A 25707-nucleotide genomic window follows, 5' to 3' on the forward strand; every position below is an offset into this window, starting at 1 on the left:
CGTTCAGAAAGTATATAGAAATACACTTCTGTTTGGACACTTCACTTAAAATCTTAAAAAAAAAAAATCTCTCTACCCAATGTGGGGCTTGAACTCATGACCCCAAGATCAAGAGTCACATGCTTTACCCACTGAGCCAGCCAGGTGTCCTTCAAAAAAAAAAATTTTTTTTTTTATAGTGATCTGGAAACTTTACAGGTGTCCTCTAACATATTGTTTTTCTACCTGGTTTTCATGATTTGTAAGATATGAGGCAAACTCCTAGGTCAGGGATTGGCAAATCCTGGCCTGTTCTGGTATATAAAATTTACCAAACATAACCACTCATACTAAGCATTGACCGTGTTCCAACAGCAGAGGTAAGTCGTCGTGACCGAGACATCCCTTGTCAACCCCCGTCAAAGGTCCTCCCTCATTTAGGACAGTGCATCACATGAGTGGACACAAGGGAAAGCACCTTGGAAATTAGTTTTATCTAATTTTTATCTAATTTGAAGTCTGCCAGGATAAGACTCTTTCCTGCAAAGCTGTAAATGCATAAAGACTTATCATTTTTCTCCATGGTGCTCATTCAAGGATATCGGTCAGCAAGAAGCACGTACAGAAGAGCTTTCCAGATAGAGACTACAGCACCCCCTAGGTGAGTGATGAAAGGATGAACCAGCATGGGGGAAAAGAAAGCATCTTGTCAAAATTACTACTTGTGGACTAAAACAAAAGACACATTCCCACTAGAACAGAAATAAATTTTAATTTGTTGAAAAGTGCAGCAGTGAACAGGGTCTTTCGAAGGGCACTTTCTAAGTCAGGTGACTGAGATGACACAAAGCCAGGGCAGAATGACTTCTAGGAACAGATGACACAAACACAGGAATTCACAGAACTCAGTGGGACCTAAGTGGTGGTCAAAGAACCCAAATATTCCCATCTAATTCATTGGCAGATAAGTTGAAATACCCTTTGCTTTCTCTTAATAAGGACCTGGAACAATCCATCTTGTTAACGCACTAATCCTCAGACACCAAAAATAAATTTAAGAACGTTTCTCACAGATCAAGGTATAATGTCCATGGCTACTGTCACTATTTTGTACCAATATTTTAGTATTGTGAATTAAAACGTATTTTGCAATGGTACCGTTGGTCAAATTAAAAGATGTTCAAAAGGGGTTCCCCACTGGTTATTTGAGGGAGAGCTTTTAATAGGAAATCTTAGAAGGCAAAAATCTCTGTTCATTCCTTGGGTCACTCCTAATGGTTATATAGTTTTCTCCCCTGAAGGGCACGAACCAGTCCAGACCTGGCCTTCTTAAAAGAAAATAGTAAGAATCCAAACTCATGCAATTACTAGAGAAACAAGCCAAGCGTCCTGCAGTGTGTTCCTTGTACATACATTCTGAGAAGTTCAGTGCGTTTTGTAGTCTGCTGGGTTATGAACTGAGGCCTCTTTATGAAAGATGATTTTAGCACAGATCCAGAATGAAGCCAGTCTAAGAGAAAGTTAAACTATAGGCCATTCCCAAGTTAGGAGGAAATGTACCAAATACAGGGGAGGTACACAGAGCGGGCATCCCATCCCCACCATGTGAACAGAAGTCCGCTGAGTGTTAAGAGCAGTGTGGCAGGGTTACTATGGGCAGCTGACTTGTGTCACTCTTATGACTTTACCTGCTCTCAGGAACCAGCATCATAAAACTGAATAATAGGACATGACAATATAAGACCTGGTAAGAGTTGGTTTCTTTTTATTCGGGAATAACTGTGGTCAACTTTCAGTAAGGCGGAAGTTGACTGATTAATGTTAAGAATCGGAAGTGCAGAATAAAGCTGATACCCATATTTAACATTGTAGTTGCTTTTAATTACAAAATATTTAGAATTTCTTTCCCTAAAACATTCACAGCAGAGGTGTTCATTTGCCGATTTCTCCTCTAAATACCACCACAGTTACAGGGATTGCGTGAGGTAAAGGACAAACCCGATGGCTATTAACCCAACATGGCTCCGGATCCGGAGTTCTGACAGAGAAGCTGCTGACAGCCATGTCTTACAAAGTGCTTAAAGCTCAACCTAAGACCTTAAATAAAGCTAAAATCACTATTGCCTGAGTTGAACAGGTTATACCACAGCTCTTCCTCCTCCCCCTGCCGTCCCACCACAGATTAGCTTTCTTGTGAAGAAAACAATAGAAACGGGATTGGTCTTTGAGCCCAGAAACCTACAAACGTAGGTGCTCCAAACAGTGAGGAAACCTCGGCAAGGTCTGGCTTTGACAGGGAATTAGTGAATGAGGCCCAGATTATCCAAGACTCCAAACACTCAGAAAGAACTTCTCTAAAAGGGAAGAAAGTAGGGCAGAGCAGCTGGAACTCGGCATCAACCACACCAGCTGAACAGAGTGTCAACAGAATGCCGGGCTCCCTGCTACCCAGGCACTTACTCCATCCCAGCTGCAGCCCTTCAACCTGGCAACCCGAGAGCGCGGTCTACAGAAGGCCCTCAGAAAGTGCAACCTTCGCCAACCCCTGGAAGTTCTCTCCCTGCTGAGATACCTAAGCCACTTTGTTTTTCAGATCTCCAAGGGGTGGGCATCAAGAGAGGCCCCCCTTGTGGTTAGCACGTGGTTAGCAGCCTCCAGGAAGGAGATGGCTGGCACCTTTTGTAACTACCCGGAATTAGCCTTTACCACAAACTTACTGCTCTAGTTCAGTGTAGCACCAGCCCAGAATGCAAGAGAAAGGAAACAACAAACACCCAACAACAAAAAACCAGTGCTTGGCTGAGAGACAGATTTTGAATTTGTGACCTTATCACATTGTGATGGATATTAGAAACAATATATTTCTACTAATCTGAAAATGGTGGTACTTGTTCTTGCTCTGATGGTTATTCAAGCCACGTGATGTTGGTATTTTCGATAGTGAAGTGGTCGAGCTGTAAAATATCCCCCCGCCCCCCAAGTATTGCCATTTATCTGAATGGATTTACAAATTCAGACTCTGACCACATGGGGAATAATCAAGAACTGTAACCCCAGGAAAGGGTGTGGTGAGGACAGAGACCTCAGGAGCATCGTTATTAGCTGAAGGAAGGGACCAGGGCCAGCCATTCCTGACGTAAGGGCAGAGTTCACAGTTTAACACATTGCACAAGGAAGTCAGCTGATCGGGTGGCTTTTTCAGACAGGACTTAGAGCCAGTCCAGAAACTGTTCCAGGCGTGGTCGTGAGGACGAGCTACAGATACCGACTACGTCACGCCACCGGACAGGCGTGCAGGCACCCAGCCGCAGACGTCGCTACAGCGGATGTTTTGAAAACCTTCGAGTCCTGACACTGCCATGATTGCTGAACATGAGGCGAGGATCAAACCTGTAACTGTGGAGCGGAAAGAAAAGGATGTCACGTTAACTCGAGTTAGCCACTGAGTACTTCCTTCAGAATGTTCAGTGGAAAGGATGGCAGGAAGGAAGACAGAAGAACAGTTAAATCACCAGAAAGGAATCTAGTGGCAAAGTCTGTAGTATGAAACAATGTAGTAAAAAGCAAAGAGGAGAAAAACAAAGTTAATCTTGAGAGGCATTAGGAGGAGGCAAGATTTGAGGTTTTTCTTTCCTTCCCCCCCCTCCCCCCCGGGGGGTGTGGAGGCATCTTGAAGTTTTAAAGTGGCCTAATGGCAGAGTCTAGCCGTTGCTGGAGCCCTACCAGCAGCTTCAAAGCCCTTTCTTTCACAGACAGAATGACAGGTAAGAGCACCGGTGTGCACCTCAGACACAAGTTTCCATCTGGCTCATTATGAACTCAGGTGAGTCATTAACCTCTCTGGCTACCAATAAACAGTGACTGTAATTCAACTTGGCCAAGAGTCAAGTTACCATTCAGCTTTTACTCTTTTCCTTCGGTGGTAAAGTTAAAGAAGGCAGATTGGCTGGAAAGACATTTTACATGTGTAGGCTAGACCTAACATTGCACTTTACTTTTATCCTGCAATGTTTTGGGATAAACTATTCAGCATTATTTTAGAACAAGGGTGGGCCATACACTCGGTCCCAACAACTCAACTTTGTTGCTGTATGTAAAAGAATGTGGCTATTTTCAAAGGGTGGTGGCTGGATTGGGCCTGTAGGATCTAATCTGCTGACCCCCATTTTCAGAGGATTCTATAGGCCTAAGTGTTTGGGAAAGAACAAGCTACTGCTAAGGAATTTAAAAAGAAATCAGGTGGTTTCAATAGCTGAGGCTAACATGAGTAACGCCAGCAGCTGCAGTCTCGGTTACAAACTCCTTAGAACGTGAGCAAGGCAAGTAAATTCTAGTTACAACAAAGCGAGCTCGCCTGGGAGTCAGGAGGCCTTGCAGTGTCAGTTCTCATGGTGACCCCTGGGCAGCTGTACCTCAGGGCTCTGGCAGCTGCCTGGAAGTTCCATGGGTAAGTCCTAACACTTCAGGCCGGATGGACTGAAGATCTAAGAGCCCTCCGAGGCTGCTGTAGGACCTAATTTTATCTGATAAAACACTGCGAGCAACGTAGCTGCTGGAAACCTCAAAGTCCTCATGTATCAACTAGAAGTCTTGTGCCCCTTACAGACCGAATTCCCTACTTCAAGGAACTGGCAGAGGTGAGGGTGCATTTCACTAACCTGGAGGGAAGCTCCAAGCTGGGCAGTCAGAATGCCTGACCGGTGATTGCATTAACAGGGTTACCCATATAAAAAAGGGCTGAAGTGATATAAAGTTATGATAAATGTTGTCTTTTTATATTGTTACCTAGTTTTAGTTTGCTGGCCTCCACGTCTCTCTGGCTCTATATACAGCATTTAGAAGCAAAAGTATTTTTAAGGTTTTATTTGAGAGAGAGAGAGAGCGAGAGCAGGGGGAGGAGCAGAGGGGGAAAAGAATCTTAAGCAGACTCTGAGCTGAATTCAGAGCCCGACATGGGCGCCAAAACCAAGAGTCGGATGCCTAACCGACTGAGCCACCCAGGTGCCCCGACGTTTCTTTAACAAACAGCCTGTAATCTAGTTTCTCCGCTCATTCACATATATTACTAATGTGTACTGAAGATACTTCACACAAAGACAGCTAAATAACTGAGTTACTACTTGTTACTACTTTCTATCAGCTTAGGACATCAATCTCCCCTCTTTCTTATAATAAAAATGAGAACTAAAATAATCCTTCCCTGGTGAAAATTCAACTGAGGTTTCATAATCTTCAAGCATAAAATGACAAGTTTCTTACCACAGGCAGCTCAGATTCACGGTGTGCTGAGACCCAGTGTCACTGGTGAAAAGCTACTGTTTCGGAGGAACAAGGGGAGGAACAGAGCTGGCTTAGCAGGTGATGCTCTCTTCTGCCTCATACGCTACGCTGGTCTCACGTATTTCAGTATCTCTCATTTTGCGTGTTTAGCATATTAAATGTACTGGCAAGCACTCAAGTTTCTCTGGGGTTTCTGAGAAATGAAATGACGGCATATCCTCTCGGAAGTGCTCGGGGACAGGGCAGCACTTGGTCGGCCTACTTGATAGAAACCCCACCTGTCACCAGTACAGTCAAGTTGGTACCATGACCAAATCACGCAAGGAAGGGGAGGAAGAAGAGTCCCACGTGGTGGGGAGCAGGGCTAGGCCTCCAGCTAAGCAGCGACTGGCACGGGAGAGCAAAAGTTTCAAAGAGCTTATTTTCTCAGCACACCAGGTGAATGCACGAAGACACAGTATTCCTACTATAAAGCAGAACAATGAGGAACACGGCTTAGCTCAAAGCCAAAAGGACCCCTCAGGCTGCCTCTGCCTTCAAGAATGGCATGATTGCTACAGACAACTTGACAAAGCCATCGAAGACAATGGAAACTTACCCAGGGTCAAACACCCCTGGAGTGCGACAGGTTGGTCCAGAACAGGACTGTAACATCATTAGCCGGTAGTTCATTTTTCCTAAAAGCTCTGGGTCTATACTTTTAGCAATGTTCGTGATTTGGTCTGGGTCTGCAGTCAGGTTATAGACTTCTACAAATACCTACAAGAATGCAAAGATGGGGGAAAGAAAAGAGCAAGCATTAATATTTGAAGTACTCCTCGTGTGAATGATTTCTAAATGGGAAGGGAAGAGGTGGATAAGCACAGTGCCCAGGAGAACATTATCTGGTCTCAACATCTTCAGAGAGCCCAAGGGTAAACATGAGACCACGGAGCATCTGTTCTCGGGGTTAAAGGGCTTCAGGTCCGTGGCCCACGTGCTGGAAAGGGGCCTCCAGCACACCCTATGCCTTTAGGCAGAGACAGGAGGAGAGATTAATTACTTTTTATAATAAAGGCAGAGAACAGGATGCAGGACCCTTAAATAGCAAGGTCTCAGAAAGTAGACTCAGTGGTAATACTGTTACAGAAGTGAGAGTTGACATCTGAAGGCTTATTTTTGCATTAGAATTAATAGATATGAAAGTACTCTAACCTGTGCTGTACAGATGTTAAATTTCCTGTTTTAAAAAGCAGTTTTGGATGTCCAACACCAATTGGGAAAGGACACAATTCCATTATTTCTGACATTAGACAGATCTAATACCACTATTCCCCCCTGCCCCCAACTCTGTACTTTATTCTCCAAGTGACAGGCTAGGAAGATGACAGGTAAACATTACGGGGGAAGGAGGAACGAGAACCGACTCTGAACGCTGCTCTTCTGCCTGCTGTCCAAAGTGCTTAGGAGCCATGAATGAGCGGTGAGCAAGTCCATTTCTGAGAAACACAATGAGCATCGGCTCCATATGGCAAGACATGGGCTGCCAGATGCGCACAGGCTGATAAACAGTACGAAACCACAAGGGATGGCGGGCATGAGATCCTCAATCCATTCTGATCTCTGGTGGCTAAAAGCCACAAGGCGGGAGGAGGGAGCCTCCTGGTCGTGCTTTTGAGGCCCCGCTGCTGAGCTGTTGGAGCGGCTCGGGACTGCACTGTTGTGGGGACAGGAGTTCTGAACACCCTGGTTGTCAGTAAGCCTTCTAGCAAATGTCCTGACTCCTTTTACCTCCACAGAAGTTGGAAGTGTCTTACTCTGACCCCAAACTATCAGGGCATCAAACAGACCAGGCAGGTAGCAGTCTGAACCAGCGGACAGTGTGTTTAACGTATATTTGCGTGGTGATGGGAGTGGAGAAAATCCCATCCAGAAAGGGCACAGAGAAGCACGGTATGGCTTTGGGAAATTTTTTTTTTTTTAATATTTATTTGAGAGAGCGAAAGAGTAAGAGCACGTGAGTGGGGGGAGGGCAGAGGGGGAGGAAGAGAGAAAGTCCCAAGCAGACTCTGTGCTGAGCACGGGGCCCAGTCTCGGGACCCTGAGATCACGAGCTGGGCCAAAACCAGGAATCAGACGCTTAACTGACTGAGCCGCCCAGGCGCCTCTCTATTTTCTTAACTAAAGGAAGCCTAAGTGGAAGTAAAGATAAGAACCCTAACTTCCTTAGGGAACATCCTTGGAACTGCTCTTCTGCTACCACGCCCAGCCGACAGAGCACCGACACTAGGACACGAGCGGGTGGGGGAGGCAGAAGGCCTTCTTACCTCCTGGTCATCAAACTCACAGTACTGCAAATCCCACTGCGCCGACAGCGTCCTCACACAGGCGTAGGTGTTGTTGTAAGCATCTTCACAGACGCAGTCTGGGAAACATTGCTGTAGGGATGTTCAGAAAGTTAACTCAGGATAGTTCTGTAGTAAAATATACCACTTGCCTAGAGGGGCTACCAAGGTGGCTCAAGCCAGACCGACCACTGGACAGAAATGAGGCAACTTTCCACAGAGAAGTGAATCAAAGACGGATGTGGGGCTTTGTTCCTTACTGTGGCTAACCTGATTAAGGAACACGTTGTGGTAGTTTTGTTTGTGGACTCTTGCCATCACTGTCTGCTAATCTCATGCCAAGAATCTGTTGTAGCGAGCACCTGGAGAATGGGTGGGATGGAATGGTAAGGAGACGAAATCAATCTCCTAGGGGGACATCTAAGATATACTGAAAATGTCATCTTAACGGGTTGGAGACAAAGGCTCAAGTGAGATTTGTGGAATCAGCTTCAGGTAAGTTATTTCTTCATGCCTTCCTTACTAACTTTTGGTTGGTTCTTAACTATTCCTTATGCTTTGGTATTAGGCTTCTCTCTGGAGTTGACTTTCCTATTTCCCATTATCCAAAGTGAGACCAACACTGCTCTTACCACCTTTGTGACCAGCCTGGCTGCCACCGAGCATGACACTTAGGATGGCAGTTACATGTAACTGTGGTGACCCCGTGTCTCTACTGAAGGCCACTGATAACTCCCTCATAAACAATGGTACTGCTATTGGGAAGGGTAGGAAAACAAGAACAGGGTATGCTTGTTACAAAAACTGAAGAATTCAAGGTGCACATTCTGATAATAGGTCAGAAATATCATTTTCAGGATTACTAAATTTGCCTTGTCTACTAATCTCTACAGTCAAGTGACAAAATCAAGTGAAAGAGGACCGAGACTCAGATTAAGGGTTTTGATACTTGACACATCTAAAACAATGCCTTGCCGTGCTACTGGTAAAACCGTCTAAGCCAACTCAAGCTATTACTCACAGACACTCCAGGACTCAGCAAAGGACAGGTTGGGTCGGTGACATTACGGCCTTCTCCTTGATATTCCACCAAGACATCTGATCGCCAAGTCAGGTTACTGGCACCTTTCTGGAAGGAAGAGCAAAAGTGGTTTCTGTGAGGAGTATAGACTGTGCTAAGGATCGCAAAGTTATATTCTGCTAGAGGGGACGTGGGAGTCCAACTAACCGGGCTGCGCATTCGGTAGCTGAAGATGGCAAAACCCGATGCAGAGGAGGGCTTCTAAATATGTTTGGTATTTACAAAGCCCTTACAGTTGCCAGTCAAATGCTTTAAGCATATAACAGTTACTTCCCAAGACCACTGCTGTGAAGCTGGTTGGGAAAGCGAACTGTAAACTCCATGTAAGAATTCTTCTAGGGGCACTTGGGTGGTGCAGCTGGTTAAGTGCCCAACTCAGATCTGATCTTGGGGTCGTGGGATTCAGCCCTGCATTGGGTTCCCTGTTCAGCGTGGAGTCTGCTTGGGTTTCTCTCCTCCTCTCTCTGCCTGCCCCCGCCCCCATGTGCTCCCTCTAAAATAAATAAAATCTTAAAAATTCTTCTAACCCATCTGATGAAGAAATTTATAGCCAAGTACACACAAGGACAAAAATTAAATACTAAACATGGCTGGTGTGCTAACGATTATAACACGTACAAAAGTTCTTGGTTAGAATGAAGATACCGTACAAATATGAACTCATTTATTTCACTGCACATTAGTGGGGTGAAAGGAAAGAAGCAACAGCATTTGAAAGGGGAGAGTTTAAGACAGGCACACAAATGGTGAAAGGAAGGCGGCTAAAGTAGCAAAAGAAGTTCTGGATCAAAAGGACACTATGAGCACTGGAAGGAAGCAGAACACTTGGTAGTAAGGTTTCCCCAAATCCAGCTTTTAGACAAGGACTGGAGAGATGGGGCGGCAACCAGAGAAAAAGGTGCTGACAGGAGGCTGCCCCCTTGGTTCTGTAAAGAATAACAGGTGGTAGGAAGCAGTGGAGGTTTTTAACTAGGGAAGGAACACAATCAAGGCTGTGCTTTAGAAAAGTCATCCTAGTAGCAGAATCGAGAGATGGAGTAGAGAGATGGAGATAGGGAGATCAGGTTAGAATGTGCTCTTAAAATGGTCTACAGCCTTACTAGTCAAAGTCTGGTTTGTGGTGTTAAAAAGGAGACAGCAGGCCTAAAATGGAGCCACTTGTGCTAAACCCCACATCAACAAATCAAAACTTAATACCTAACCTAACCTAGTTGCAGTTTCAGTCCTCCAGGAATGAAACTTTCACCAGTCAACTTGGAATTCCCTGGTTAGCCCTAGTGAGGTAATCTGCCCCATAGGCCCTTCCATTCCCCTCAGGAGGGTGACCTTACCTGAAACAATGCATTCTTTGCTCATAATTTCCATTATCCACCCCCTTTCCACCTTAAAAAACTTTTCCTTTTCTACAGCTCTGCAGAGGTTACCTTCTATCCATAGATGAGTTGCTGCCTGATTCATGAATCACTGAATAAATTTTTAACAGATCAGGTGGTAGTGCCAGGAGCTGAAACTTCTGACAGCATTCTGGGACAAGGAGAACCATGGCATGATACTTGCAAAACTTTTTTTTTTGTTGTTAAAAGTAGGCTCCATGCCTAGCATGGAGCTTAATTCGAAGCTTGAACTCATGACCCTGAGATCAACACCTGAGCTGAGATCAAGAATCAGATGCTCAACCAACCAAGCCAGCCAGGCGCCCCTGCAAGCCCAGTTTTGAGTTCACGGTCCTTTCACCATTTCTGAGGGCTCTGCGTTCTAAGTTGTGATCCTAGTCTAACTGGCTTTCTAGTCCAGGGCTTAGCTGGTCACTTTGAGCTGGCAGAATGTTCCATTCAGAACCCAATTCCCCAGCCCTTGGTTCAGTCTGCAGTTCTCCAGTTATGTGGAACCTCTTTCCAGTCCAAGTCCCTGTTTGCTGGAATTTGCTGGTTTAGTCCACGCTGGGGAATTGCTGGTGGTGCGCATGGCCTTCTCTTGACTAGTCCCCAGTAAACCTCTCTTGGCTACTGCTGGTATGTTAAGGTATGTATTTGTCATCTTTTATGTAGATAAGAGCTATTGCTAATGAGGATCTTGGAAGCCAAAAAGCCACAAAAATTGGTGGACACAAGTATTTTACAGTGCTCGTCATCCCAAGAAGATCCCTGTGATAGGACAAATTGGTCACCCACCAACTTCAAGAAAATTTCTATGCAACAGGGTACACTGTAAAACACCAACCCCCAATCCACTGGCACATCCCTTTTAGGTATTTAGATTGGCTCTGAGAAATCCAAAGTCTTAGCTAATTAAAAACTGAAACTCTAAAAAGTCAAGTGCATCACCTTCTGGCACACCTGCATATTTGTACCTAAAAACTATGGTTTCTGAAGTTACAAGTATCTACAAAAATGGCACAATCTTACTAAGAACAGCCCAGAGTTAAAATGGGCCTTATGGGGACAAGTAGACAAGATTGCTCATTTAAGAAACATAATTGACACTGCCACCCTGGCAGGCAGCCTCAGCCAGCACCAGAACCTATCCCAAGTGACTTCTTGCTGTGCCACACCCAGTGGGAGGCCTTGTCTGGCACTGGCGCCCCTCCCCCCATGAGTGCCCCTGCCCTGGGGTGGGGGGCAGGCTCCGTACATGAGAGTGCCTGCAACAGCTGCAGCTGGACTTTGCAGCCAGCAGCACCGGAAGGCTGCCCTGCCCACAGCTACTGCAGCCACCTGCGCCCGAGAACTGCCCTGAACACCAGGAAGTCCACACCAACTGCAACGCAGCCATGACAGGAGGGTGCACACAGCCCACACACGGGACATCCCTGGGACGCATGGCTTGGGTGACTGGGGGAGTTTGCACTACTGGGTCCCCTAGGATACCTTTGGCTTAAAGCCACTTCTTCAAGACCGGGAGATGTAACTAATCCACTTAATATGCAGAAACAAATATATTCAAACTGAGAGGCAAAATGAGACAAAATATGTTCCAAAGAAAAGAACAAGACAAAAAACTTAGAAAAAGAACTAAACAAAATGGAGATTAACAATATACCAGATAAAGAGTTCAAAGTAATGTCATAAAGATGCTCACCAAATTAGAAAACTGGATGAACAGTGAGAACTTAGAAAATATAATCAAACAATTAGAGCTGAAGACACAGTAAACGAAATGAAAAATACACTAGAGAAAATCAACAGCAGATTAGATGTTGCAGAAGATGCATCAGTGATTTGGAAGACAGGGTAGGGGAATCCATGGGACAACATCGAGCACAGTAACATTCATAATAGGGGTCCATGAGGAAGACAGAGAAAGGGACAGAAAATCTACTTGAAGAAATAAAAGCTGAAAACTTAACTAACCTGGCAAAGGAAATAGACATCCAAAATAAGTGTCAAGAAAAAAAAGCTCACTGGTAAACATAGTAAAGATAGTGAATCAACCACCTACTATATATCTAGTGTAAAGGTTAAAAATCAAAAGTAGTAAAGTCATTAAATCTACAATAAGCAGTCAAGAGATAACAAAAAATAAGATGTAAAACATGACATCAAAAATATAAAAAATGGGGCGGGTTAAAATGTAGTGCTTTTAGAATGTACTTGAACCTAAATAACCATCAACTTACAACAGACTGCTATATACGTAGGATGTTATATGGTAACCACAAACCAAATACCTGTAACAGATACACAAAAAATAGAGAAAGGAACACAAACAGTAAAGAATGTCACCAAATCACAAGGGCAGACAGCAAGAAAAGAACAAAGAATTACAAAAACAACCAGACACACCAAAATGTAAATACATATCCATCAATAAGTACTTTAAACGTAAATGGAATGAATGCTCCAACCAAAAGGTATGTATGTCAGGATGGCTGAACGGATAAAAACAAGACCATATATATGCTGCCTACAAGAGACTTACTTCGAATCTAAAGAACACACACAGACTGAAAGCAAAGGGATGGAAAAAAGATGTTTCATGGAATGAAAACTAAAGGTTGGGTTAGCAATACTTAGAAGACTTTAAAAAACAAAGGCTGTAACAAGAGACCAAGAAAGGAACTACATAGTAATAAAGGGATCAATCCAACAAGATCACATAATACTTAAAATGTCTGTACACCAACATAAAGGCATCTAAATACATAAAGCCACTATTAACAGACATAAATATATAAATGGACAGTAATACAGTAATGGATTTTAACACCCCACTTACATCAATGGATAGACCATCCATCAATAAACATTGGCCTTAAGCAACGCCTTAGACCAGATGGACTTAACAGATACATACAGAGTATTCTATCCCCAAAGCAGAATATACATTCTTTTCAAGTGCACACAGAACATTCTCCAGTATAGATCACGTTATGCCACAAAACAAGTTTCAATAAATTTAAGAGGACTGAAATTGTATCAAGCATCTTTCCTGACCACAATGGTATGAAACTAGAAATCAACTCTAAGAAGTGCAGCTACTATGGGAAACAGTATGGAGGTTCCTCAAAAATTAAAGACAACTACCGTACTATCCAGCAGTCCCACTTCTAGGTGCTCACCTGAAGAAAATTAAAACATTAAATTGAAAAGATATATGCACCCCTGTGTTCACTGCAGCATTATTTACAACAGCCAAGATACAGAAGTAACCTTAGTGTTCAACGACAGATGAATGGATAAAGAAAATGTGTACATATACAATGGAGTACTACCCAGCCATAAAAAAGAACGAGATCTTGCCATTTATGACAGCATGGATGGACCCAAGGGGTATTATGCTAAGTGAAATAGGTTAAAAAGAGAAAGACAAATACTGTATGCTTTCACTTACATGTGGAATTTAAAAAGAAAAACAAGCAAACAAAAACCCAGAATCAGATCCATACATACAGAAAACTGGTGGTTGCCAGAGGGGAATGGGGTGGGGTAGGTGTAGTTGGTGAAGGAGATTGAGTTACAAACTTTCAGTTATGAAAAATTCAGTATAGGGAATATAGTCAATAATGTCATGAATGGTGACAGAAACTACACTTACCACGGTAAGCATTTCACAGTGTGTGTATACATATGTCAAATCACTATGATGGGAACTAAATGTAATAAATTATTATATGTCAATAATACTTTCAACAACAACAAAAAAGATAAAAACTGGAAGAAACACATGTGCAGGCTAAGAGCAATATCCTACGAAACAACCAATGGGTCAACAAAGAAATAAGAGGAAAAAAATACCTTGAGACAAATGGAAATGGAAGCACAATAGTTCAAGACGTAGAAGACACCACAAATACAATTTTGAGAGAGAAGTTTAGGGCGCCTGGGTGGCTCAGTCGGTTAAGCGGCTGCCTTCGGCTCAGGTCATGATCCCAGGGTTCTGGGATCGAGGCCCACATTGGGCTCCCTGCTCAGCGGGGAGTCTGCTCCTCCCTCTACCTGCTGCTGCCTTCTCTCCCCCAATGCTCGCTTGCTCTCAAATAATTTTTTTTAAAAAGAAAGATAAGTTTATAGTGATAAGGCTCATCTCAAGCAACAAGAAAAATCTCAATCTAACCTTACACCCTAAGAAACTAAAACACGAACAAAGCCCAAAATTAGTAGAATAAAGGAAATAATAAAGATCAGAGCACAAATAAATGAAACTGAGACTAAAAAAACAATAGAAAAGATCAGAGAAACTAAAAGCTGGTTCTTTGAAAAGATAAACAAAATTGGTAAATGTTTAGACTCAAGAAAAAAATATAGACGGTCCAAATAAATAAAATCAGAAGTGAAAGAGAAGTTACACCAAAAGGGACAACCTAGAAGAAATGGATGAATTCCTAGGAACACACAATTTTCCAAGACTGAATCAAGAAGCAGGAAATCTAAACAGACCAATTACTAGTAAGGAAACTGAATCAGTAATCAAAAAACTCCCACCGAACAAAAGTGTGAGACCAGATGGCTTCACAGGTGAATTCTACCAAATATTTAAAGAAGAGTTAATATGTATCCTCCTCAAACCATTCCAAAAACCAAAGAGGAAGGAATGCTTCTGAATTTCTCATTCTATAACGCTACATTACCTGGATACCAAAACCAGACAAAGATACCACACACACGCACGCACACACACACACACACACACACACACTATAGGCCAATATCCTTAATGAACATAAATGCAAAAACCTTCAACAAAATACCAGTAAACTGAACTAAGCAATACATTAAAAAAAAAAAAAAAAAACCAACCAATTAAAAGCCATTCCTACAGTCTTCCCTGCCTGCACTAATTGGTCTGTTACTCAAACATGAAAATAAAAGATGAATCTATGGCAGAATCTAAAGCCTGTTTGGCAGTGTTCTTCCTATGGCTCTCCTGATTCCATACAACCTGCTCAGGCCGTCCTATTTGTAAATGGATTATTTCCTGAAATGAGTGGGTTAATGAAAAGGCAGAATACAGGATGAGAGGCCACTGGCTTGAGTGAACCTGTGACCATAACTAAACACTTTGAGAGGACTTGGACCAAAATCATAAAGAACAGCCACCTTAATGGTCTTATCGGGTCTCCCACATCATACCGTCCTAGAAAGTCCATCATCAAATAGCTGGCCCGGGGTCCATTACCTCATTTGTAATCACCTGGGGCACTTCAGAGAAACTGTCCTCAAATGTCCTACACAAATTCCTCAATGTCCCCAAGGAAGAGCTCCCACATGGGCCATTCCCAAACCTGACAGAGCTCCAAGGGACCCTCCAGTAAACTGGTATCAGTAATACCCTAAACATATAAGGGGAAAATAAAATTAATCACATTCTTTGCTAAATTCTGGTAGATACCAGGACTACACTTTCTACTTTATTTTTTATTTTTATTTATTTTTTTAAAGATTTTATTTATTTATTTGACAGAGAGAGACAGCCAGCGAGAGAGGGAACACAAGCAGGGGGAGTGGGCGAGGAAGAAGCAGGCTCCTAGCAGAGGAGCCTGATGTGGGGCTCGATCCCAGAACGCCGGGATCACGCCCTGAGCTGAAGGCAGACGCCTAACGACTGCGCCACCCGGGCGCCCCTACACTTTCTACTTTAAACCCGACTCTTGGGGCACCTGGGTGGCTCAGTTGGTTAAGCATGACCGACTCTTGATTTCAGCTCAAGTTATGATCTCAGGGTCTTGGGATTGAGCCTCACATCAAACTCTGTGCTCAGCGCAGAGTCCACTTCAGATTCTCTCTTTCCCCCCCGCCCCTCCTCCTGCTTGCAAGCACGATCTCTCTAAAATAAATAAATAAAATCTTTAAAAAAAATAATAAACCCCACTCATAGGACAACAAATCCCTCAGAGTGAAAAGAAGGTTTATATAGTAGGGGCATCTCATAAAGTTCAGACACAGTTTCTATCTCGACCAGTACAAATGACTTAGGACCTTTTACTAAAAAGCCGCCTTTTTTTGCTCTGTGATACAGCCCCAATTTATTAGGTAGAGATCTCCTTTCTAAATTAAAAGGGCTAATAAATTTTGCTTCTAATGTGACCTCACCTTAGAATTTCCTGACCAACCTGAACCTGATCTTACATTCTTTATGACTGGTCTTTGATACAGATGAGGAAGAATTCCAACAGAAATCCCCTAATTTAACTGAAATGCCTGAAAAATCTGTGGGCCACTTCTAATTCTGACATTGGGGAATAACAAGTACAGAGCCTACAGAAATTCAGACAGAACTAAATCTACTCCTGTACTGCCCTAATATCCATTAAGGCCTGAGGCCATACAAAGCCTCACACCTTGCCCAGGGGTTATTCATTCCCTGTTCCAGGCCCGGCAACATGCAGAATTTTGCCAGTCTGGAAACATAATGGGGGGGGATGGCAACTTGCCCAGGACTTGAGAGCTATTAATGAGTTATTCCCTATTTCCCAGTTGTTCCAAACCCAAACACCCTTTTGTCACAAGTTCTACCAGACTCAAATGTTTCACTGTTGTAGACTTGTTCAGCCTTTTTCCAGCATCTCTGTGGACTTCAACAGCCAGTATCAATTTCTTTTACTTGGAACAATCAATAATATACCTGCACAGTCAGGCCTCAAGGATTCATCAAAGTCCCTCACTATCCCCATATACTCCACCAAGATTTCACTATCCTCCAGTTCCCTGGGAAATCAGTCCTTCTATAGGATGCATACCATTTCTTTCTATGCTGTTACCAAAGAGGTGTCCCTAAAGGATTCCATTTACTTGCTGTAGCAGTTCGCTGAAAAGGGACATAAAGTCTCTGAGGAAAAAACCACAATTATTTCTAGACACTGTTGATTACCCAGGTCATAATTAAGCACTAAAGGAATCTAGCTATTTCGAAAAAGGATTAAGCTGAGCACAGCTTTGTGGATTTCTAACCTAGCTGGCTGTTACACATTATGGGTTTCTAATTTTTCTTCCCCACTCTTATGAATTTACTAAAATTTCAGTCCCTGAACCCCTTGCACGGGAAGACAAACATGAGAAGGCCTTTTTAAGACAAAAAAAAGCACTAGAAGATTCACCTGCCCTAGCATTACCAAACCCAACCCTTTCACCTCATTTGTGCATGGAAGAAATAACCAAGCAGTGGAAATGCTCCTGCAAGAACAGGAGAATAAACACAGGCCTGTTATTGCCTGTTCCAGCAAACAGATTCCACTGCTAGAGCCTATTCCAGCCACCATAAGGCTGCAGCTGCAGAAGCCTCAGCGAATTTAACTTTAGCAAATGGCATTTTGCTGTAAACTCCAAACACAGCTTCAAGTCTTCTCAATTCGGAACCGACCCAACACTCCTGCACCCAGACCAACCTCCTGTGAGCTCTTTCTGCTCCCACCGCCTCAACTGCATCTAAATGTCTCACCTATTAGGTCTGTAATCTTGGGAAAACGATTTTTGTTCCCAGAGGCCTCAAACTTCTTCCTTCTGGCCCCTTTGAACAACTGCAACTGGACTTCATTCAGTCGCCAGCTGGTACAGGTTATCCGTATGTTCTTGTGTGCATGCCTTCCAGATAGGTTGAAGCCTTTCCCTGCTGCAAGGCTGATGCCCTTACAGTAGCAAAGAGACCATTACAAACATGTTTTCCACTTCCGGTATACCTTCTATAATTTCCAGTGACTGAGGCGCCCACCTCACTGGGCAAATCATACAACCTTAAAGTCTTGCAAACCTCTTGAAATGATCACTGTGCCAATCACCCGTGATTATATCAGGCACGGTTGAGAGAACTAATGGGATCCACACACTTAAGATCTCTTAACTTGCTGAAATGACTGTATTTCTTTGACCTAAGGTGTTTGGTGCCTCTGGCCTTGCCGACTATTCACAGTACCCCCCCCGGGAAACATAAACTCACTCCACATGAGACAGTCAGTGGCAGACCAATGTCTACTGGTATACAGCTTTCTGCTGGTCCCTTGTTGTTTCAAGCCGGTCTGACTAGCTACTGCAAGTCTTTAATGTCTTATGCTAACGCGTATCATCAATAGGTTAGTGAAGCTTTCCCGGATCCCAATTCAAAGGATCCTGCTAGTCACAGTCTAGAGCCTGGTGACTGAGTATTCTGGAAACATCATAAGAAAATAGCCTTCAAACCTACTGGAAAGGACCTTACCAAGTGGGTCTTGACCACTGACACTGCTAAAGAAGGCTCCACCTGACATCTGGTCCTGCACAGACACCGGAAACCTCCGTGTCAAACTGATGAGGCAGAGAGGCAGGTGATATGAAAGCAGACTGCTTACCCCTGGGTCAAGACTTCATACTTTAACTGAACATGAAACTTTTTTTCCTTCTCCGTCTTTCCTTTACTCTGGTCTTAGCCTGGAAAGATAACACCCTCGATCTGTTATCTCCTGGGTCAGTGCTAAGGAAGGTAACCTTTCAGACTCCTGGCTTTGTCATCAAAGATTGTGATCTATCCATGAGGCTAGAGATCCCCTGGTCTTCCCTGTGACCAGTTTGTCTCCTCTTCCCAATTACTACTTTACTACCCACGCTCCCCCACGCCACCCCGTTCAAAAAGCTTTTTGCCAAGTTCAACTCTAACGGCTAGAACATCCCGTGCCTTGTTTTTATCGTTTTCCCTAACTGCTATGTGCCTGGACACAAGTATCTATGTAAATCTTAGTATACCTGTACCCTACGCTCTCATGATTATGTAGGTCAGACCTGTCCCTTTTTCACTCAAAGATCTCACCAGCAGCACATACCTTTGCAAGGCATTTAAAATGACCCTGTTTCAAGCTAGGAGATTTTCTTCCCATCTGTGCTGAAAACCTAACTGACCCTTGGCTTGAATGGGTCAATGCAGCAGAGTCTGTGAACAAATCCATTAATACAACCACTTTAATGGAGATGGTCTGCACCCCGACAGGGTTTGTCTTTGTCTGTGGTTATCACTCTCCTTGGGCCTAGGAACGCCTAGATAGCTGGCACATAGCTGGACAATGTCTTAGGTTATCTAGCTGTGCCACTAATTTTCCACAACGAACTGTGATACCTCATTGGTTGACTCCCTTGGATATATACATCAAGTCAGAAAGAAATTTCCAGGAGACAATCATGACTCAGAATTCACCTTCTTTTGCAGGGGCATACTTCTCTGGTTCTCAGTAAATATAAATTAGAATATGATTAGAAACCTTAACTGAAAAATATTACCGAATCCACTGCTAAGACAATAGCTGTCCAACAAAGATCCTTAGACTCTCTGGCCAAAGCTGTTCTTGTTAATAGAACAGCCCGATTATATTTTGGCTGAGCACGGAGGTGTCTGAGCTATGGCCAACATCAACTGCTGTTGCTGGATTAACACCTCTGGGGAAGTTGAAACCCAGCTGTGTAAGATAACGGAGCAAGCCACTTGGCTCAAAGAAGTGACTCCTTCAGAGGGGTCTTTCTTTGACTGATTTTGATTGGTCTGGGTCTTGGGGACTCCAAACATTGGGAATTATCCTGTTAATAATCATCTTCCTGGTGCACTGTATTCTCTCAAAAGCTTTAAATATGTGTTCACAGCCACTAACCATCAAGCAAATGACCTCCCCAAGACTAGAATGTCAGAAAAGGAATAAACAGAGTGACTGACTTAAAGATTTTGAACCTGAAGTCGTGGCTTGTGAATATCACAGAGATTAAGCAAATGATATCATGACCTATGAATACCACACAAAGGATGGGCAAAACCTGCGAGAACTATAGAGCAAAAGCCGAGAGTAACACTCATGCCTTAAATTATTACCACATCTCTCAGTTAAGCTGAGTCTGATCAAAAGGGGGTAAACTGGAGGAGGGAAAGATGGCGGAGGAGTGTAGGGGACCCTATTTCAGCCGGTCCCCTGAACAGAGCTGGATATCTACCAGACCATCCTGAATACCCACAAAATCAGCCTGAGATGTAAGAAGATACGTCTGGATCTCTACAAACGAACATCTCCGGCACTGGGTCGCGAGGTATGCAGCGGGGAGCCGAGAGGCTGCGCGCAGATATTGGAAGATAAACGGAAGGGGGAGGGAGCCGCCGAGCTCGGTCACCGGGAAGGCAGAAACCTCCTGCACTGGGGAGCGGCCGCACTCACAGACCGGTAGCAGCGGGGAAACCAGACTGAAACCTGGAGCTCGGGAGCGTGTGTGCAAAACGGAGGTGGCTGGCGGTGTTAGAAGCACTAAGGGCAGAGACGGGCGGCCCTGGAAGTGAGGGCAGGGAGAGCGGCTGTGGGGCGCACAAACCAGGGCGCTGCGGATTTTTAGTAGCACCGACAGAAACGGAGTCAGTGTGGCCTGGAGAGCTCAGTGGAGAGCAGACTGTGATCTCTCTGTTCTGACACAGAGATTTGGATACGGTCACTGCTGCTCTGACTCTCAGAAGACACACAGAAAGCCGCCAGGGAAAGCCACCAGAGAACAGAAGCCCCCCAAAAAACCGGTTCTCACTGTGCCCATCACCCCCGCCCCCCACAGGGGGCAGGGCAACTCTGCCCAAACAGGGTTGCCTGAGTATCAGTGCGGCAGGCCCCTACCCCCAGAAGGCAGCCTGAAAGAACAAGAGGCCCACATCCCTTAGGTCCCTATAAAACAGGTGCATCTTGCTTGGGTCTTGGTCAATAATTTGGACTCTGTATATCCCCGCAACCATACCTCATCAGAATGACACGGAGGAGAAACCCCCAAAAAAGGAAAGAAACAGAGACTGTGGCCTCTGCCACAGAACTAATGGATATGGATATAACCAAGATGTCAGAAATGGATTTCAGGGGCGCCTGGGTGGCTCAGTCGTTAAGCGTCTGCCTTCAGCTCAGGGCGTGATCCCAGGGTCCTGGGATCGAGTCCCGCATCGGGCTCCCTGCTCCACTGGGAAGCCTGCTTCTCCCTCTCCCACTTCCCCTGCTTGTGTTCCCTCTCTTGCTGTCTCTCTGTGTCAAATGAATAAATAAAATCTTAAAAAAAAAATGGATTTCAGAGTAACAATTATCAAGATGATGTATAGGCTTGAGAAGAATATTAACAAAAATATAGAATCTCTAAGGGCTGAAATGAGGACGCATCTGGCGGAAATTAAGAATTCTATGAGTGAAATGCAGTCTAAACTGGATGCTCTGATGGCCAGGGCAAATGAGGCAGAAGAACAAATTAGTTGGTTAGAGGATGAGATGATAGAAAAGAAGGAAAGAAAGGTAACATGGAGAAAAAACCCTCCAATTTCATGAAAAAAAGCTTTGGGAGATTATGACTCAATGAAATGTTCCAATGTCAGAATTATCGGGATCCCCGAGGGGGAGGAGAAAGAGAGAGGTCTAGAAGAGATATTGGAACAAACTGTAGCTGAGACCTTCCCTAATCTGGTGAAGGAAACAAGCATTCATGTCCAAGAGGTAGAGAGGACCCCTCGCAAGATCAATGAGAACATACCAACACCATGACATGTAATAATACAATTTGCAAATCTTAGATCCAAGGAAATAATCTTGAAAGCGGACAGGGGGAAGAGATTCCTCACGTACAGAGGGAGGAACATCAGAATAACATCAGGCCTGTCTACAGAGACCTGGCAAGCCAGGAAGGGCTGGCAAGACATATTCAGAGCACTAAGTGAGAAGAACATGCAGCCAAGGATACTGTATCTAGCAAGGCTGTCATTCAGAATGGATGGAGGGACAAGGAGCTTCCAAGACCGGCAGAAACTGAAAGAATATGTGACCACCAAGCCAGCCCTACAAGAAATATTAAGGGGGAGTTCTATAAAAGTAGAAAGACCCCAAGAGTGATACAGAACAGAAATGTACAGAGACAATCTATAGAAACAATGACTTCACAGGCAACATGACATTAAAATCATATCTCCAATGTGAATGGCCTAAATGCTCCCATAAAACAACACAGGGTTGCAGAGTGGATAAAAAAGACATGACCTATCCATATGTTGTATACAAGAGACTCACTGTGAACCTAAAGATACATCCAGACTGAAAGTGAAGGGATGGAGAACCATTTCTCATGCCAACACACCTCAAAAGAAAGCTGGGGTAACAATTCTCATATCAGACCAACTAGGTCTGATTTGATTTGATTTTTTAAAAGATTTTATTTATTTATTTGACAGAGAGAGAGACAGCCAGCGAGAGAGGGAACACAAGCAGGGGGAGTGGGAGAGGAAGAAGCAGGCTCCCAGCAGAGGAGCCTGATGTGGGGCTCGATCCCAGAACACCAGGATCATACCCTGAGCTGAAGGCAGACACTTAACGACTGAGCCACCCAGGCGCCCCAAGACCAATTAGATTTTAAGCTAAAGACTGTAGTTAGAGATACAGAAGGACACTAAATTATTCTTAAAGGGTATATCCAACAAGAGGATCTAACAATTATAAATATCTATGCCCCCAACAGGGGAGCAGCCAACTACATAAGCCAACTGTTAACCAGAATAAAGAGTCATATAGACAATAACACATTAATAGAAGAGGACCTCAACACTCCACTCTCAGCAATAGATCATCTAAGCAGAAAATCAATAAAGAAACAAGACCTTTGAATGACACACTGGACCAAATGGACCTCACATATTACAGAACACTCCACCCTAAAACAACAGAATACTCATTCTTTTTGAACGCACAAGGAACTTTCTCCAGAATAGACCATATACTGGGTCATAAAACAGGTCTCAACCGATACCGAAAGACAGATTATTCCCTGCATATTCTCAGACCACAATGCTTTGAAACTGGATCTTAATCACAAGAAAAAATTTGGAAGAAACTCAAACAGTTGGAAACTAAGGACCATCCTGCTTAAGAATGTTTGAGTAAACCAGGAAATTAAAGAACAACTTAAGCAATTTATGGAAACCAATGAGAATGAAAACACATTGGTCCAAAACCTATGGAACACTGCAAAGGCAGTCTTAAGGGCAAAATACATAGCTATCCAAGCCTCACTCAAAAGAATAGAAAAATCTAAAATGCAGTCCTTATACTCACACCTTAAACAGCTGGAGATGGAACAAAAAAACAGGCCTAAGCCACACACGAAAAGAAAACTGATTAAGATTAGAGAAGAGGTCAATGAATTAGAAACCAGAAATACAGTAGAGCAGATCAACAAAACTAGAAGCTGGTTCTCTGAAAGAATTAAAAAGATCAATAAGCCACTGGCCAGACTTATTCAAAAAAATAGAGAAAGGACCCAAATTAATAAAATCATGAATGAAAAGGGGAGAGATCACGACTAACGCCAAGGAAATAGAAACAATCATTAGAAACTATTATCAACAACTATATGCCAATAAATTAAGCAACCTGGAAGAAATGGATGCCTTCCTGGAAACCTATAAACTACCAAGATTGAAACAGAAAGAAATTGACAATCTAAATAGGCCGATAACCAGTGAAGAGATTGAAGCAGTGATCAAAAACCTCCCAAAAAACAAGAGTCCAGGGCCTCATGGATTCCCTGGGGAATGCTACCATTCAAAGAAAAAATAACACCTATTCTCCTGAAGTTGTTTCAAAAAATAGAAACAGAAGGAAAACTTGCAAACTCATTCTATGAGGCCAGCATTACCTTGATCCCAAAACCAGGCAAAGATCCCATCAAAAAGGAGAATTCCGGACCTATATCCCTGATGAATATGGATGCCAAAATTCTCAACAAAATCCTAGCTAATAGGATCCAACAGTACATTAAAAGGATTATCCATCATGATCAAGTGGGATTCATCCCTGGGATGCAAGGATGGTTCAACATTCGCAAATCAATCAGTGTGATAGAACACATTAAGAGACAAGAATCATATAGTCCTCTCGATTGATGCAGAAGCAGCATTTGACAAAATACAGCATCCTTTCCTGTTTAAAACCCTTCAGAGTGTAGGGATAGAGGGCACATTCCTCAATTTCATAATAACCATCTATGAAAAGCCTACAGTGAATATCATTCTCGATGGGGAAAAGCTGAGAGCCTTTCCCTTAAGATCAGGAACACAAGAAGGATGCCCACTCTCACCATTATTGTTCAACATAGTACTAGAAGTCCTAGCAACAGCAATCAGACAACAAAAAGGGATAAAAGGTATCCAAATCAGCAAAGAAGAAATCAAACTAGAAGAAGTCAAACTCTCTCTCTTCACAGATGACATAATACTTTATGTGGAAAACCCAAAAGACTCCACCCCCAAATTACTAGAACTCATACAACAATGTAGTAACGTGGCAGGATACAAAATCAATGCACAGAAAGCAGTTGCATTTCTATACACGAATAATGAGACTGAAGAAAGAGAAATTAGGGAATCAATTCAATTTACAATACACCAAAAACCATAAGATATCTTGGAATAAACTTAACCAGAGAGGTAAAGGATCTATACCCTAGAAACTATGGAACGCTGATGAAAGACACTGAAGAAGACACAAAAAGATGGAAAAACATTCCATGCTCATGGATCGGAAGAATAAACATAGTTAAAATGTCCATGCTAACCAGAGAAATCTCACTTTCAATGCTATCCTGATCAAAATACCAATGACATTTTTCAGGGTGCTGGAACAAACAATCCTAAAATTTGTGTGGAATCAGAAAAGACCCTGAATCGCCAAGGAAATGTTGAAAAAGAAAAACAAAGCTGGGGGCATCACGTTGCCTGATTTCAAGCTATACTACAAAGCTGTGATCACCAAGACAGCATGGTACTGACACAAAAACAGACACATAGACCAATGGAACAGAATACAGACTCCAGAAATGGACGCTCGACTCTATGGTCAACTAATTTTTGACAAAGCAGGAAAAAACATCCAATGGAAAAAAGACAGTCTCTTCAATAAATGGTGCTGGGAAAATTGGACAGCTATATACAGAAGAATGAAACTTGACCACTCTCTCACACCATACACAAAGATAAACTCCAAATGGATGAAAGACCTCGATGTGAGACAGGAATCCATCAAAATTACAGAGGAAAATGTAGGCCGTAACCTCTTTGACATCGGCCACAGCAACTTCTTTCATGATGTATCTCCAAAGGCAAGGGATACAAAAGCAAAAATGAACTTTTGGGACTTCATCAAGATGAAAAGCTTCTATACAGCAAAGGAAACAGTCAACGAAACAAAGAGGAAACCCACGGAATGGGAGAAGATATTTGCAAATGACACTACAGATAAAGGGCTAGTATCCAAGATCTATAAAGAACTTCTCAAACTCAACACCCAAGAAACAAATAATCAAATCAAAAAATGGGCAGAAGATATGAACACTTTTCCAGTGAAGACCTACGAATGGCTAAGACACATGAAAAAATGTTCAACATCATTAGCCATCAGGGAAATTCAAATCAAAACCATATAGAGATGCCACCTTACACCAGTTAGAATGGCAAAAATTGACAAGGCAAGAAACAAATGTTGAAGAGGATGTGCAGAAAGGGGAACCCTCTTTCACTGTTGGTGGGAATGCAAGTTGGTACAGCCACTTTGGAAAACAGTGTGGAGGTTCCTCAGAAAGTTAAAAATAGAGCTACCCTATGACCCAG

General features: G+C 43.3%; 1 protein-coding gene across 1 annotated transcript in view; it reads right to left on the reverse strand.

The window, feature by feature from the left end:
• Nucleotides 1-732: 732 nt before the first annotated feature.
• GNS (glucosamine (N-acetyl)-6-sulfatase) overlaps nt 733-25707 on the reverse strand; it is a 62310-nt gene continuing 37335 nt past the window's right edge. The window contains exons 11-14 of the mRNA XM_008684248.2: nt 8605-8712; nt 7566-7676; nt 5858-6018; nt 733-3375 (exon numbers count right to left, since the gene is read on the reverse strand). Of these exons, the coding sequence (XP_008682470.2) occupies nt 3297-3375; nt 5858-6018; nt 7566-7676; nt 8605-8712 (459 nt within the window). The 3' untranslated portion in view covers nt 733-3296. The remainder of the gene's footprint in view (nt 3376-5857; nt 6019-7565; nt 7677-8604; nt 8713-25707) is intronic.

The sequence above is a fragment of the Ursus maritimus genome, unplaced genomic scaffold, assembly GCF_017311325.1.
Source record: "Ursus maritimus isolate PB19 unplaced genomic scaffold, ASM1731132v1 scaffold_21, whole genome shotgun sequence".
Taxonomy (NCBI): domain Eukaryota; kingdom Metazoa; phylum Chordata; class Mammalia; order Carnivora; family Ursidae; genus Ursus; species Ursus maritimus.